The 12,528-nt window shown below is 34.6% G+C and overlaps 1 protein-coding gene and 1 pseudogene across 2 annotated transcripts in view; one reads left to right on the forward strand and one right to left on the reverse strand.

Moving 5' to 3' along the window:
- Positions 1–12,528, reverse strand: part of BRWD1 (bromodomain and WD repeat domain containing 1) — a 92,596-nt gene that overhangs the window by 36,530 nt on the left and 43,538 nt on the right. The window contains exons 20-26 of one of the 2 annotated variants that reach the window (XM_039857691.1): positions 11,601–11,694; positions 8,133–8,264; positions 4,380–4,412; positions 2,973–3,067; positions 1,927–2,116; positions 472–597; positions 255–362 (exon numbers count right to left, since the gene is read on the reverse strand). In XM_039857691.1, the coding sequence (XP_039713625.1) occupies positions 255–362; positions 472–597; positions 1,927–2,116; positions 2,973–3,067; positions 4,380–4,412; positions 8,133–8,264; positions 11,601–11,694 (778 nt within the window). The remainder of the gene's footprint in view (positions 1–254; positions 363–471; positions 598–1,926; positions 2,117–2,972; positions 3,068–4,379; positions 4,413–8,132; positions 8,265–11,600; positions 11,695–12,528) is intronic. The other variant, XM_039857692.1, reaches the window with a different exon arrangement.
- On the forward strand, positions 3,549–3,667 carry LOC120599076 (uncharacterized; annotated as a pseudogene).

Raw genomic sequence — 12,528 nt, forward strand, 5'->3', positions numbered from 1 at the left:
ATGATAAATGTTGCAAACTTGCCTTCCTAAGAAACTTTAACGCTCTTAGAATTTTATATGCCAATCAGCAATATGCAAAGACGGCTCATTGATAAACATAAGTCTTCCTACTGGATCTTAGCAGACAATAGTAAAAACGTTTTTAAATAGGAAATTAATGGAAAGATATGCCTCCGGGTTTTTCTTTAAATGGATTTATAAGTAATTTAATTATATATATATGTGCTAAATGTTTAATTATACCATCATCTTACCCTAAGATCCATTTTTCTCCATGGCTCCTTATTAGGATTCAGTTCATAAATATTATTTCTTCTGACAGCCTCAATATAAGCTTCATGACCTTGCCGAAAATATATTACCTACAAAAGATAAGTATGCATTTAGAAATTTTAAAAAATAAAAACTTAAGAGTGATATTAATTTTGTTTTATGATCCGTATTCATGTTTCTAAATTGTATTACTCTCACCTCATCACCCATTTGAGGAACAAAAGGAGACTTGCGAAGTGTGGTGTCAGTTATCCAAACTGGAGGATGAAATTCATATAAATGTTCCATATCTGCAAGCTCTGATGGAGTCATCCTCCTCAAATTCTGCCCAGGGGAAGAGAGTAAAGTTCAGCGGGACAGAAAGGAGCAGTATGCACTCTGACTGAAAACGAAAGAAGCTTCACCATGCGGAATGACTACTGGCACGTCACCTAATAATTAGTTCCTAAACAGCATTCATATTTGGTTCCTTAATGTGCACAGGAACAAACCACTTGTTTGCAAGTAAATCTACCTGACATTTTCCTAGTGTGTCCTGAATTTCTAATAGATTCCTCATAACACTTCACATCCTGTAGCAGGGGGCTAATTTCCAACCTAAATCCTCTTCGACACACCTGCTCTGCCATTCTTAATTTCAGCACAGAATAATCATCACGGAGAATTCTCCTCCTGATAATGAGGTTTTTAAGACTGGTGATTTAAAATAAGACCACAAATTCTTTGATAGGTGTCCTCTCCAAAGTCTCCTGCACTTGAGGATGTGCTCGACTTGCTTCTAACAAGTAGAATAAAGCGAAAGTGACAATGCGTGACTTCTAAGACTAGGTCATAAAAGGCATCAGGACTTACTCCCTGCTTACACTTTTGGATTACTTGCTCTGGCGGAAAAGTCAGCTACCATGTCATGAAGACACTCAAGAAGCCTATGGAGAAGCTCATGAGATGAGGAACTGAGGCCACCAGCCAGCTGCCACATGAATAAGCTTCAAAGATCATCCAGCCCCCGCCACCATGATTACTGCAACCTCATGAGCAAAATCATCTGGCAAATCAGCTCCCAAACTCCTGACCATCGAAACGTGAAATGATACGTGTTTGCTGTTTTAAGCAGCTAAATTTCAGGGTGATAAGTTACACAGCAATAGATAACTAATACGAAGACACAGCATCTTTAAAGAATGACAGCTATCTGCACAATAGGAGCACACACGCTGTACATATAAGGAATAGGGATGTTACAATTAGGAGAAAAACAGAACGTATCAAATGAAAATGGGAAACGACGATAACAGACAAAACGAAAAGAAAGTGCCTTAAAATGCCTCGAAGTCGACCTCTGGTGTTGATATTAACAGGAGAAAAGATTTACGGTGGGATTCTGAGCAAAACAGAGCTCTCTCTTTAAGTTTCAGATTCACAAAGACTTGAGTCCCAAGTCTAGCTCAAAGCAGATTAGAAAGAGAAGTTTTAATAATAAAGTATCTTTTCCAAAAATAAGTTCGCATTTTACATTTGACTCCCGATGACATAACAATGTCAACATAAAAATAAAGCATCCAATTTCCCAAAGATTTCCAATTTCTGAATACAGACAGAAATGCCTCTATAAAACTGTAGATAGACGTTATTTTAAAGATATACATTTCTTACCTCTTTTTTAGGCTTATTTTCTTTCTTTCTCTTTCGTCTCCTTTTTGGAGGAGATAAATTCTCAGTAGACATTTCATCCTCTGAACTACTGCAAAATCGGGTAATTCGTCGACGAGATGACGTTCGTAAAGGAGGCTGCAAATTGATGCCTGCATCGGCTGTCCAATCAGAGTATCTCGATGAAGAATCACTAAAAAAGGAAAATATTTAAAATTTTAAGCCCTTAATCATAAAATTAATCATATAACCTTAAGATGAGAGAGAAGTAGAGATGAGGAAAGAATGATCCCAGGAAGATTCAATTTGAACAATCTGCCTTCTCTACCAACAAATACCGAAATGACCAAAGATCATGAGCAAGAAAGAGAGAAACCATTGCGGACATTGGAAATTAGAAAACAATGGAAGCCTGAGGAATTTTTTTTAAGTATAACATAGATGAGACTGCACAAAAGACAACATCTAGAGCCAACTAAAGGTTCCCCTTTTCAAAAATGAAGTGTCATTATAAAAACAGGTCATGCAGAACAATAAGTAGTATCCCCACCACATTGGAAAAGGCTCAGGAATAGACTAGAAGACTTTACTGGAATGACAAACCATCAGTGAATACACTAAGACCAAGAAACGCATAGCCACACCAAACAGACCAAGTTGACATTTGCCAAGATGAAGAATGGATGTTAACATCTTGGTGCCATGAAATGTAGATATCAAAACATAACTAGTAATGAATATAACGATGGTTTTACCACACGTACTTTGGATATTGCTGTTTATGAATGCAGCCCAAGACTAAATTGATATTTTGAGTACACGTATTTTATACTGCTGGCTCTAATGTTTACAGTTAAATAAAAATATCCAAAGTATTTTCCTTAGAAATCGCTGTTAATGCATTTTTCTTCTCCTTTTAAATGTATTAAAAACTCAATGTTAATTGTTCCATAGCTGCAAGATCTTGCATCTTGAAAGCCATGAAGTACAGTTCCATCCAAAGCAAATACTAAAATGCTTAAAAGATCGGAACAATTAAAAACAGATACCTTGAACTTTCACTATCACTTTCACTCCTTCTATCACTTTTCCATTCTTCTTCTTCAGAAGAACAAGAACCTTCACTCTGATCGCAGGACGTCTCCTGATTTGTGAGAGAGGAAAAATAAAATTTGAGCTATGAGGATAAATAACAGAAGTCAAGAAAAACAACAGTTATCTCAGAAGTATGATAATCGGGTAATAAAATTAGATAAACTTCTTAAAAAAAGTCTTACGACCTCCTTTTTCTTATCGAAGCACAAGGCAACAGAGAATATTTGTGAGATGTAACACTACTCCCATTAACAAAAGAAATGACACAACGGGCCATTCAACGGGCCACTCCCCGAGTGACGTTAATAAAAAGTCAATGTAAATGGTCTGTGTTTTGGACTCTAGCCACTGTTAACAGGTGTGTAGTGGTAGCTCATCATCATTTTACTTTCAATTCCCTGACATGATATGATGGCAAGCATGTTTTCACGTTTACTTGTTATCTGAGTATTCTTTGACAAGCTGTCTGTTAGCTCTTTTCCAATTTTTTAATTGAGTTGTTTTCTTACTAAGTTTTTAAGAATTCAGGGGTCTACGGGCATGCCACCCTGAACAAGCCCGATCCCGTCTGATCTCAGAAGCTAAGCAGGGTTGGGCCTGGTTAGTCCTTGGATGGGAGAACACCAAGGAAGACCAAGTGCTGTAGGCATAAAAAATAAAAAAAATAAGGGGTCAACCAAGGGTTGCTTCGCCTTAAAAAAAAAAAAAGAATGTGTGGTATATTCTGAATACGAGCCCTTTCTCAGGTTTGTTTTACAGATATGTTCTCCCAGTCTGTGGCTTGTCTTTTTCATTCTCGTAACAGTCTCTTTCTCAGAGCAGTAGATTTTAAATTTCAATGAAGTCCAACTTGTCAAGTTTTTCTTTAACGGATCGTGCTTTTGGTATTGTACCTAAAAAGTCATCATCACGTCCAAGGTCACTTAGATTTCATTATATGTTATCTTCTAGAAATTTTATAGTTTTGTGTTTTACATTAAGTTTATGATCTGTTTTTAGTTAATTTTTTTTTTAAAGTCTGTGCTTGGATTTTTTTTTTTGCATATGGATATCCGGTTGTTCCAAAACCATTTGTTGAAAGGCTATGCTTTGTCCACTGAGTTGTCCTTGCTCCTTTGTCAAAAATTAATTGACTAGATTTGTATGGGCCTATTTCTGAGTTCCCTATTCTGTTCCATTGGTCTATTTGTCTATTCTTTCACCAGTATCAGTGTTTTAAAAACTGTAGATTTATAGTAAATCTTAATGTCAGGTAGTGTCAGTCCTTCAGCTTTGTTGTTCTTCAGTATTCGGGTAGCTACTCTGGGTCTTTTTCCTCTCCGTATAAACTCTAGAATCACTGTCAATATCCACAAAATTACCTTGCTAGTATTCTGACTGGGATTGTGCTGAACCTGTAAATGAAGTTAGGAAGAAATGACTTCTTTATTGAAGTATAATTAACATATAATATTATACTAGTTTCAAGTGTACAATATGATTTGAGATTTGTATATGTTTAAAATAATCGTCAAGTTTAGTTAAGATCTGTCACTACACATACAGAACTTTTTTTCTTGTGATAAGAACTTTTAAGATTACTCTCACAACAACTTTCAAACATGCAATACAGTATTATTAACTATAGTCACCATGCTCTTCATTACATCCCTGTGACTTATTTCATAAATAACTGGAAGTTTATACCTTTTGACTCCCTTCACCAAATCTCCAAGAACTGACATCTTAAGATATGGAGCAACAGGAACTCGCATTCATTGTTGATGGGAATGGAAAACGGTAGACAGCCGCTTTGGATGTCAGTTTGGCAGTGTCTTACAAAGCTAAACATAGACTTCCATGATCCAATAATCACGCTCTTTGGTATTTAACCAAATGTACTGAAAAAATGATGACCTGCACAGGGTCGGTTGCAGCAGCTTTATTCATAATTGTCAAAACTTGGAAGCAACCAAGATGCCCTTCAGTAGGTGAATGGATAAACTATGATAAATCTAGACAATGGAGTATTATTTAGCACAAAAAAGAAATGAACTGTGGAGCCACGAAATGACATAGAGGAAACAAAGTTATATTACTAGAAAAGCAACCAATCTGAAAAGGTTACATACAGTATGATCCAACTATATAACATTCTGGAAAAGTCAAAACTATGGAAACATTAAAAAGATCAGTGGCTGCCAGTGGATCAGGAGGAGGGAGGATGGGATGATTAGGTATGTATACAGTAGAAGGATTTTTTAGGGCAGTGAAACTTTTCTGTAAAATATTGTTTTGGTAGATACATAACATTATGCATTCTGTCAAAACCCACAGAACTGCAAAACACAGAGTGATCCCTAACATAAACTATGGAATTCAACTGATGACAATGTATAAACATCGCCTCATCAGCTGTAGCAAATGTACCACACTAATTCAAGATATTAGTAATATGAAAGGCTGTGCAAGCCAGAACTTGTTGTACTTACTGTGCAATTTTTCTGTAAACCTAAAACTGCTCTGAAACTATGTACGTTTTTTAAGTCAATAAAGAGAAGAGATAGGAACAAACAACTATCTAATCCCACAACCCGAACAGCTACAGTCTACTGTAAGTTCCAGTCCTGGAAACTAGGCAGGTATACTTCTATATTGAGACATGACCTTTTCCTCTAACAGCCACATAAATTAGGTACGTTAATAATGGATAATGAAAATGCTACTGAGAACCGAAACTCGAAAGAGCAAATCTCAAGGCTCTACCTTTGTTTACTTATTTGAAAAGGAAAAATGCGAGGTCAACATATTCCCAAAACTATTTCTCAAAGTGGGAGCCCAGTGCTATTCCAGTAGTATAGACCCCTGGGCCTATCACTCTAGACCTAATGAATGGAATCTGCTTTTAAACTCAAAATGGCCTTAAAGTCACAGTAATAAAAGAAACTTAAACTACTATCTGGAAACCAGGAACTCTGTGAAACGTTTTAGATATATTATCTCAATTCATTTTTAAAACATCTACCTTTGTAAACAGAGACAGTATTAACATAAAGCTAATGAAACAAGTTTCAGAGTCTTTCCATTTAACTTGCCTCCTGAGGCCCTGTGCCTAGCTGTAACTTTTTCTTAAAGAAAGTCTCTAATCTCTACAAGCATCAAACCCCACAAAACTTGGACCTAACTTTCCTATGAGTTTTGTATTTTCTCCCAAGTCCCTACCTGTCCACTGCTACCTCCCTGTAAATAGGGAAATACAAGGCTAAGAAATGTAAAGTAATATGCTTGGGGTCACAGGAGACTAAGTTTAAGAACTGCAATGAGAAATTAAGCTAACTCTAAAGCCCATACTTTTTCTACTATCAGAGCTTTCTAAATCAAAATAGAATAGAACCAACAAACAGACACACCCATCTCCCTACCTCTGCAACAATACAGGAGAATGACTTGGTACCACTATGAGGTAAAACAAACTACTACAACACAGAACTACGGTTTACTTTAGAAGGTCAAAGGATTTAACCTTCTACATCATCTATGTATGAATTAGTTTAAAAGTTCCCTGTTAATTGAAAACATACCAAGTTAACAGATACAAAAAGAATCATAAAATTAATACCACTGATCATTTAAAAAGGAAAAACATCTATACTTATTCCTGATTTTTCAAAAACAACACTTAAGAAAATAAGCACTGATATTTCCCTAACATAATAACATATGTATACTGTATAGACCTAAAATAAAGCATCTTAATGTGAAAATGGCAGACACATTTCCACCAACAACAGGATATGGTCCAATTTCTTTATAAAAGCAATAAAATGAATTATTCATCCATATGAAACATTTCAATCCTCAAAACATTACTGAATTAGAAAATTTTAACATTCTAATGTTAATTTTTAAATACTCTACCAAAAATATTGGTTTCCCAAGAAAAATCAAAATAAAGACCAGTAATTTTGATTACATATGATTATTGAAAGTAAAGGGGTTAAGGCAAAGACTCAGTTATGACGCAAAAACACAAGCAACTAAGGAAAATACTGGACTTCATCAAAAGTAAAACTTTTGTGCTTCAAAGGAAACCATCAAAAAAGTGAAAAGACAACCCACTGAATGAGAGAAAATACAAAGGACACAAAGAATTCTTACAGCAATTAAAGAACAAGCAAACTGAAAAATGGACAACAGATTTACATAGAAATTTCTCCAAAGATATACAAATAAAAAACGACCACATGAAAACATGTTCAGCATCATCAGTTACTAGGAAAATGCAAATCTAAATTAGAGTGAGACACCACTTCAAACCCACTAGGACAGCTAAAACACAAAAGGACAATAACAAGCATTGTTTGACAAAGATGTGGAGAAACTGGAACCCTCATAAAATACAGATGGGGATATAAAATAGTGCAGCCGCTTTGGAAAACAGTCTGGCAAATCCTCAACAGGTCAAACACAGGATTACCATATGACCTAGCAAACTGACTATTAGATATACACCCAAAAGAACTGAAAACGTGTCCAAACACCTGTGCACGAGTGTTAATAAGCAGCATTATTCGTAATAACCAAAAGGTGGAAAAATGTAAATGTCCATCAGCTGATGAGTGAATAAACAAAATGTGGTATATTCGTACACGGGGCAGCGAAAAAGAAAGAAGTACTGATATATGCTACACATGGATCGGCCCTGAAAACATTACCCTAAGTGAAAAGAGCCAGTCACAGCACCATATGGTATGATTCCATTCATGTGAAATGCCCCGAACAGGCAAATCCAGAGAGACAGAAAGTACAATAGTGACTGCCAGGGGCAGGATGGGATGGGATGCGATGGGATGGGAGGGAGAACTAGGCAAGAATGGGCTCAGAGTTTCACTCTAGAGGCAATGAAAGTATTATGAAATTAAACAGTAACGATAACAAACTAGTCTATTTGTTAATACACTAAAACCACTGAGTGACACACTTTTATAGTGAGTACCTCTACAAAGCTGTTCAAAATATTTGTCAAAATTCAAAATAAAATTTCATCTTAACCTCTACAGAATAATATTTTCACATAATTTCAGGGTAGATTCAAAGTAAGACATTATTCAAGATTTTAAAGTTATAAAACTCACATGTCTTATAGAGCTTGAAGATTCGTTTCCAGAAGATAACTCGATCTGCCCAAGATTTCTTCTACCATAACTTGGGTATTTACGCCTACACGTCCTCTGCCGAGACTGGGACATCGAAACCACCAAGTCAGACTGCCAACATAAAGAAACGTGCAGATGAATAGCAACGCTTAAATAAGTACAATCTTCAACAAAACGGGCATTCTATCAAATTCCTAAAAAGATTTAATACGAAAAATAATAATAGTTTAAAAAATAAAATATTCCATGGGGCCTGGTTAGTACTTGGATGGGAGACCACCTAGGAAGACCAGGTGCTGTAGGGGTGGGTAAATAAATAAGTAAATAAATATTCTTTAAATAGTCAGATTTTTGCCATCTGTTGTTAAATCAACGTTGGTATTTTTACTTTTAAGATACTTAGAAAACATGCCTAAGTTAGACACACATTAGAAAGGTATTTTTCAAACAAAATTTTAATCGGTATACCATGAATGAAATAACAATAACTCAAGAAGTGTATCACTTTAAAAATATATACCTTAGAAGTAAAAATATTATAATGCAGTAAACAAGCCCAAGAAATGTATCACTATGTGTGTTCACAGGCATAAATATCTTAAATAATCCTCAAATACTAACCTAATCCTAGTTATTTTCCGGGATGATTTGTTGTCAGTACTTTTTAATTCTGCTTGAATTTTTAAAATGTCATTTGTATCAAAACAAAATAATAAAATTATCTTTAAAAATTGGCCAAACAAAATAGCTAGATTGAACTCTTTTAAAAACGGGGGGGTGCATGGGCAGGCTATATTCCTCAAACACCAGTCACATGTGGAATCATTTAATAAAAGCACATATTCCTTGAATATACAAATAAATTTGCACATTGGTGCCTTATTTGATAATCAATGGTGTATATTATCATTTCAACATATTACAATGAACCACACTTTCATTAATGTCAGCACTGATTTTTGTTAAAGCAAAAAACTCGTATTAATGAGTTTCATGACTGATTGCACAAATACGTCTTACATAAATGGTGGATCAAAACTACCACTAAGAACAAGAAAATCTGTCCAAAATATATTTTTAAAAAAACCACCTGAGGGAATTATACACCTAACAAGGCTATGAAGAATTACAGGACCAAGACAGAGAAAAGATAAATAATAAAAAAGACAAATAATTAAAAAGAAACCTTCCTCGCTCTAGAAGAGGAAGCTGAAAGGTTGATTAGCAGGTAACCAAAAAAATGACAGGCTAAACTCATGAGTTAGGCAAAGGAAAATTGCAATTCAGAGCCTCCTGTGTATAAGAGAACACCCCAGGCTTTGGCTATTCGCTCAAAGGGCTAAAACCTAGATCTCTAGGTAAACAGAAGATGAATAGTAATGCCAAGGCACTAAGGCCCATCTTTGTTTAGATTAAGAAAGTACAGGCTTGACAGTGGCCCTGGCAGCTTACCAGAAGCACATTTAAATCCTCTCTGGAGGAGAAAAATCATCCTAGGCTTCAAATCATCTCTAGCACTTAATATTCAATCAAAATTACAGGCAATAAGGAAAATGTGATTGTAAAAAATGAGGGGAAAAAAAAAATCAACAGGGAATGGAAACAAATTCCCCGTGCTAGGAGAAAGATACTGAAATAAAGAAATTACCAAATGTAGTTTTTTTAAAATAACTATGGCTGATAATTAATCTTCAAGAAATTAAAATGAGAACTTAGGTAGATAACTGAACTCTAAAAACAGAGCCAAACGAAAATTCTAAACTGAAAAATACAGTAACAAACTAAAAGCAAGAGAGGTTTAGCAGCAGATTAAACACAGCTCAAGAGAACTAATGAACTGAACTGTAAGTCGGAACATCAGAAGACAGCCTAAGAAACAAAACGCAATCAACGGTTCAAGTCTAACATACACATAACTGGAGCCTCAGAAGAAGAGAAAAAAGGATGAAAACACAGACTACGCAAACACTAGCCAAAAGAAAGCTAGCACTAGCACAGTTGTATTAACAGAAAATAATTCGCAGAATCAAGCGGTGAAATGTATAATGATAAAAGGTTCAATTCAGGAGGAAAAGGGAAATTCTAAATCTGTACATGCCAAATAACAGCTTTAAACCACATAAAACACAAACAGACACAGAGAAATCTACACAGTAATATTTTAACACATACCTCACCAAAGGTAGGAAGGAGTGCAATCATTCTGACACCACATGGCATCAATTACTAAAATTATACTGTATACAGTGTATCTGTGTTTTGTACATAAAAAGATTAAGTATAAAGCTTTTTTTAAAAAAAGCCTTTTTATTCAATATGGGATTAAGAATACTAAAATTTTTGATAAAAGTTCAACTGAAATTTTTAAAGCTCTTCGCGTTTAACTTTGTAATTATTTCTCCAATAATTTTAATGTAATTTGACTGTAATATATCAAATTACATGTTCAAATTAGAAGGCTGTGAATATATAACAGCAATGTAATCCAATTTTTAAATTTATTCCAGAAAAAGTAAAGCAACTGGAAAAATGTATTAACTCCTTTAAAATTATTTTAGTAATTTTAACTCAAAAAATTTTTTCATGAGAAAATATCCTAAGACCAGAGATATTCATTCATTCAGATAGACATTTTTTCTTTTCAGTATTTGACGTACAATAATGAGTCGAATCACTTTTAAATTAAATAGTAAGATAAAGACTATTTTTATTTAATTCTCAAACCCCAAATTACATACAAAAGCACTGTGCAACAAGCTTAAACAAGTTAGCTGATGGCAGCCAGACATGCACAGGTCATCCTCTCACGATAATTTGAGTGATCAGTTCTGAGAAAATCCTGCAAACACACAACCATTTTCACTAGTCTCACAGCACTGATCGTACAGCCATTTTGTGCATCGTCCATGAACTCAATGTTAATGCTGTTCATGAGATGTTCAAGAAAATCCAAGCAGGGAAATTAAACAAGGAGTAAGGTTTTCTTACATTTGGAGTTACAAACCATTGTAACATCTAAGTTCTTTGTTTTGTTTTGTTTTTTAATAAATGCATGATTTGGATAAACTTCATAAACTGACAAAGTTAACCAACAGTTTTAGAAGTAAGACAGTTACGTGTGGGAAAAAGGAGAGATACAGTAATTGGGAATGGGCACAAAATGCTTTTAGTGGGCTGGTCATGTTCTAGTTCTCGACCTGAGTGGTCAACAGACATACTTTACTAGAATCCATTAGCACTTTTAGGCATTAGGATACTTTCCTCACGTTTTCAAACAGCTATACAAACTTAAGCCTTCTATTTTAAATCCCAAAAATGTCTTTAAGCAAGATATATTTTTCCACTTCACGTGAATAGTACTAATATTCTTACTGATAAAAAGAAAACTATAAAATGTCAGTTTAATTTCTAATTTTCTTATTCCTAAGAAAATACAATTTTGGTTACCTTTTGTGAGAGCTGGAGAGTCTTTCTTTTTCTTCCAATTATATAAAGATTTCTTTCCTCTTCACCTTTCTCTATTCTGAAGTGTTCCAACTTCCTACAAATTTAAATATCCAGTTAACATTAGTTACTGAACTGAGAATAAGTAAATTAACAGGAAAAATTAGTCATTATGATTCTAAGAATAAGCTTATATACTCTAAATGTAGGAAATTCCTAAAGTTATAACAAAGCTTAAGTCAAGCTGTACTTGTTAGAAATTTAATATAAATAAAATCTCGGCAGCAGCTAGAAAGTCCTATTTCTCATGTTTTACACAGAAATGGTTACTCGTTTGTATTTTTATTGGCCCTATTAGGACAACTCAAACAGGATCTTTAAAATTAGCTGCTCAAAATGTCCCTATAATTTTTCAAGATTGCAATGCCTTTCTCTAAAAAAAAAGTCCTCCTTCAAACTATTAAAACTGTATGTTTTGTAATTTGTAGAAAACCAGAATAGCAATGTTACCAGTTCTTCTAATCACCTCCATTTTATTTACATGATACAAAAGAAAAATTATGTTACTGTGACCAATTTCAAAGCAAGGGACCACCCACCATGAGGACGGTACTAATCATTATTTTCCTTCTTCATGGTTAGAAAATTCAACTGACTGAATGCCATTTCTCTCCAATTTGAACATTACTGAAAACACATGGCTTTGCGGGGGTTTTTTTGTTTACTTTAAATACTCAATGGAGAAGTTTCACAACTGATATCTTGGCCATGTTCCAAAGATGTAACTGGACACTCAAATGACCACAAGCGCAAATGTTATAAGGGCAAAAACTGATTTCCTTAGAAAGGTTCATCAGCAACTCATGTTCAGATTACAGTGGAATATTATTCTATTCACAGGGGAATTCTAAATCAGACTCGATCCTTCACA

This window comes from Pteropus medius, unplaced genomic scaffold (assembly GCF_902729225.1).
Source record: "Pteropus medius unplaced genomic scaffold, Ma_sr-lr_union100, whole genome shotgun sequence".
Taxonomy (NCBI): Eukaryota; Metazoa; Chordata; class Mammalia; order Chiroptera; family Pteropodidae; genus Pteropus; species Pteropus medius.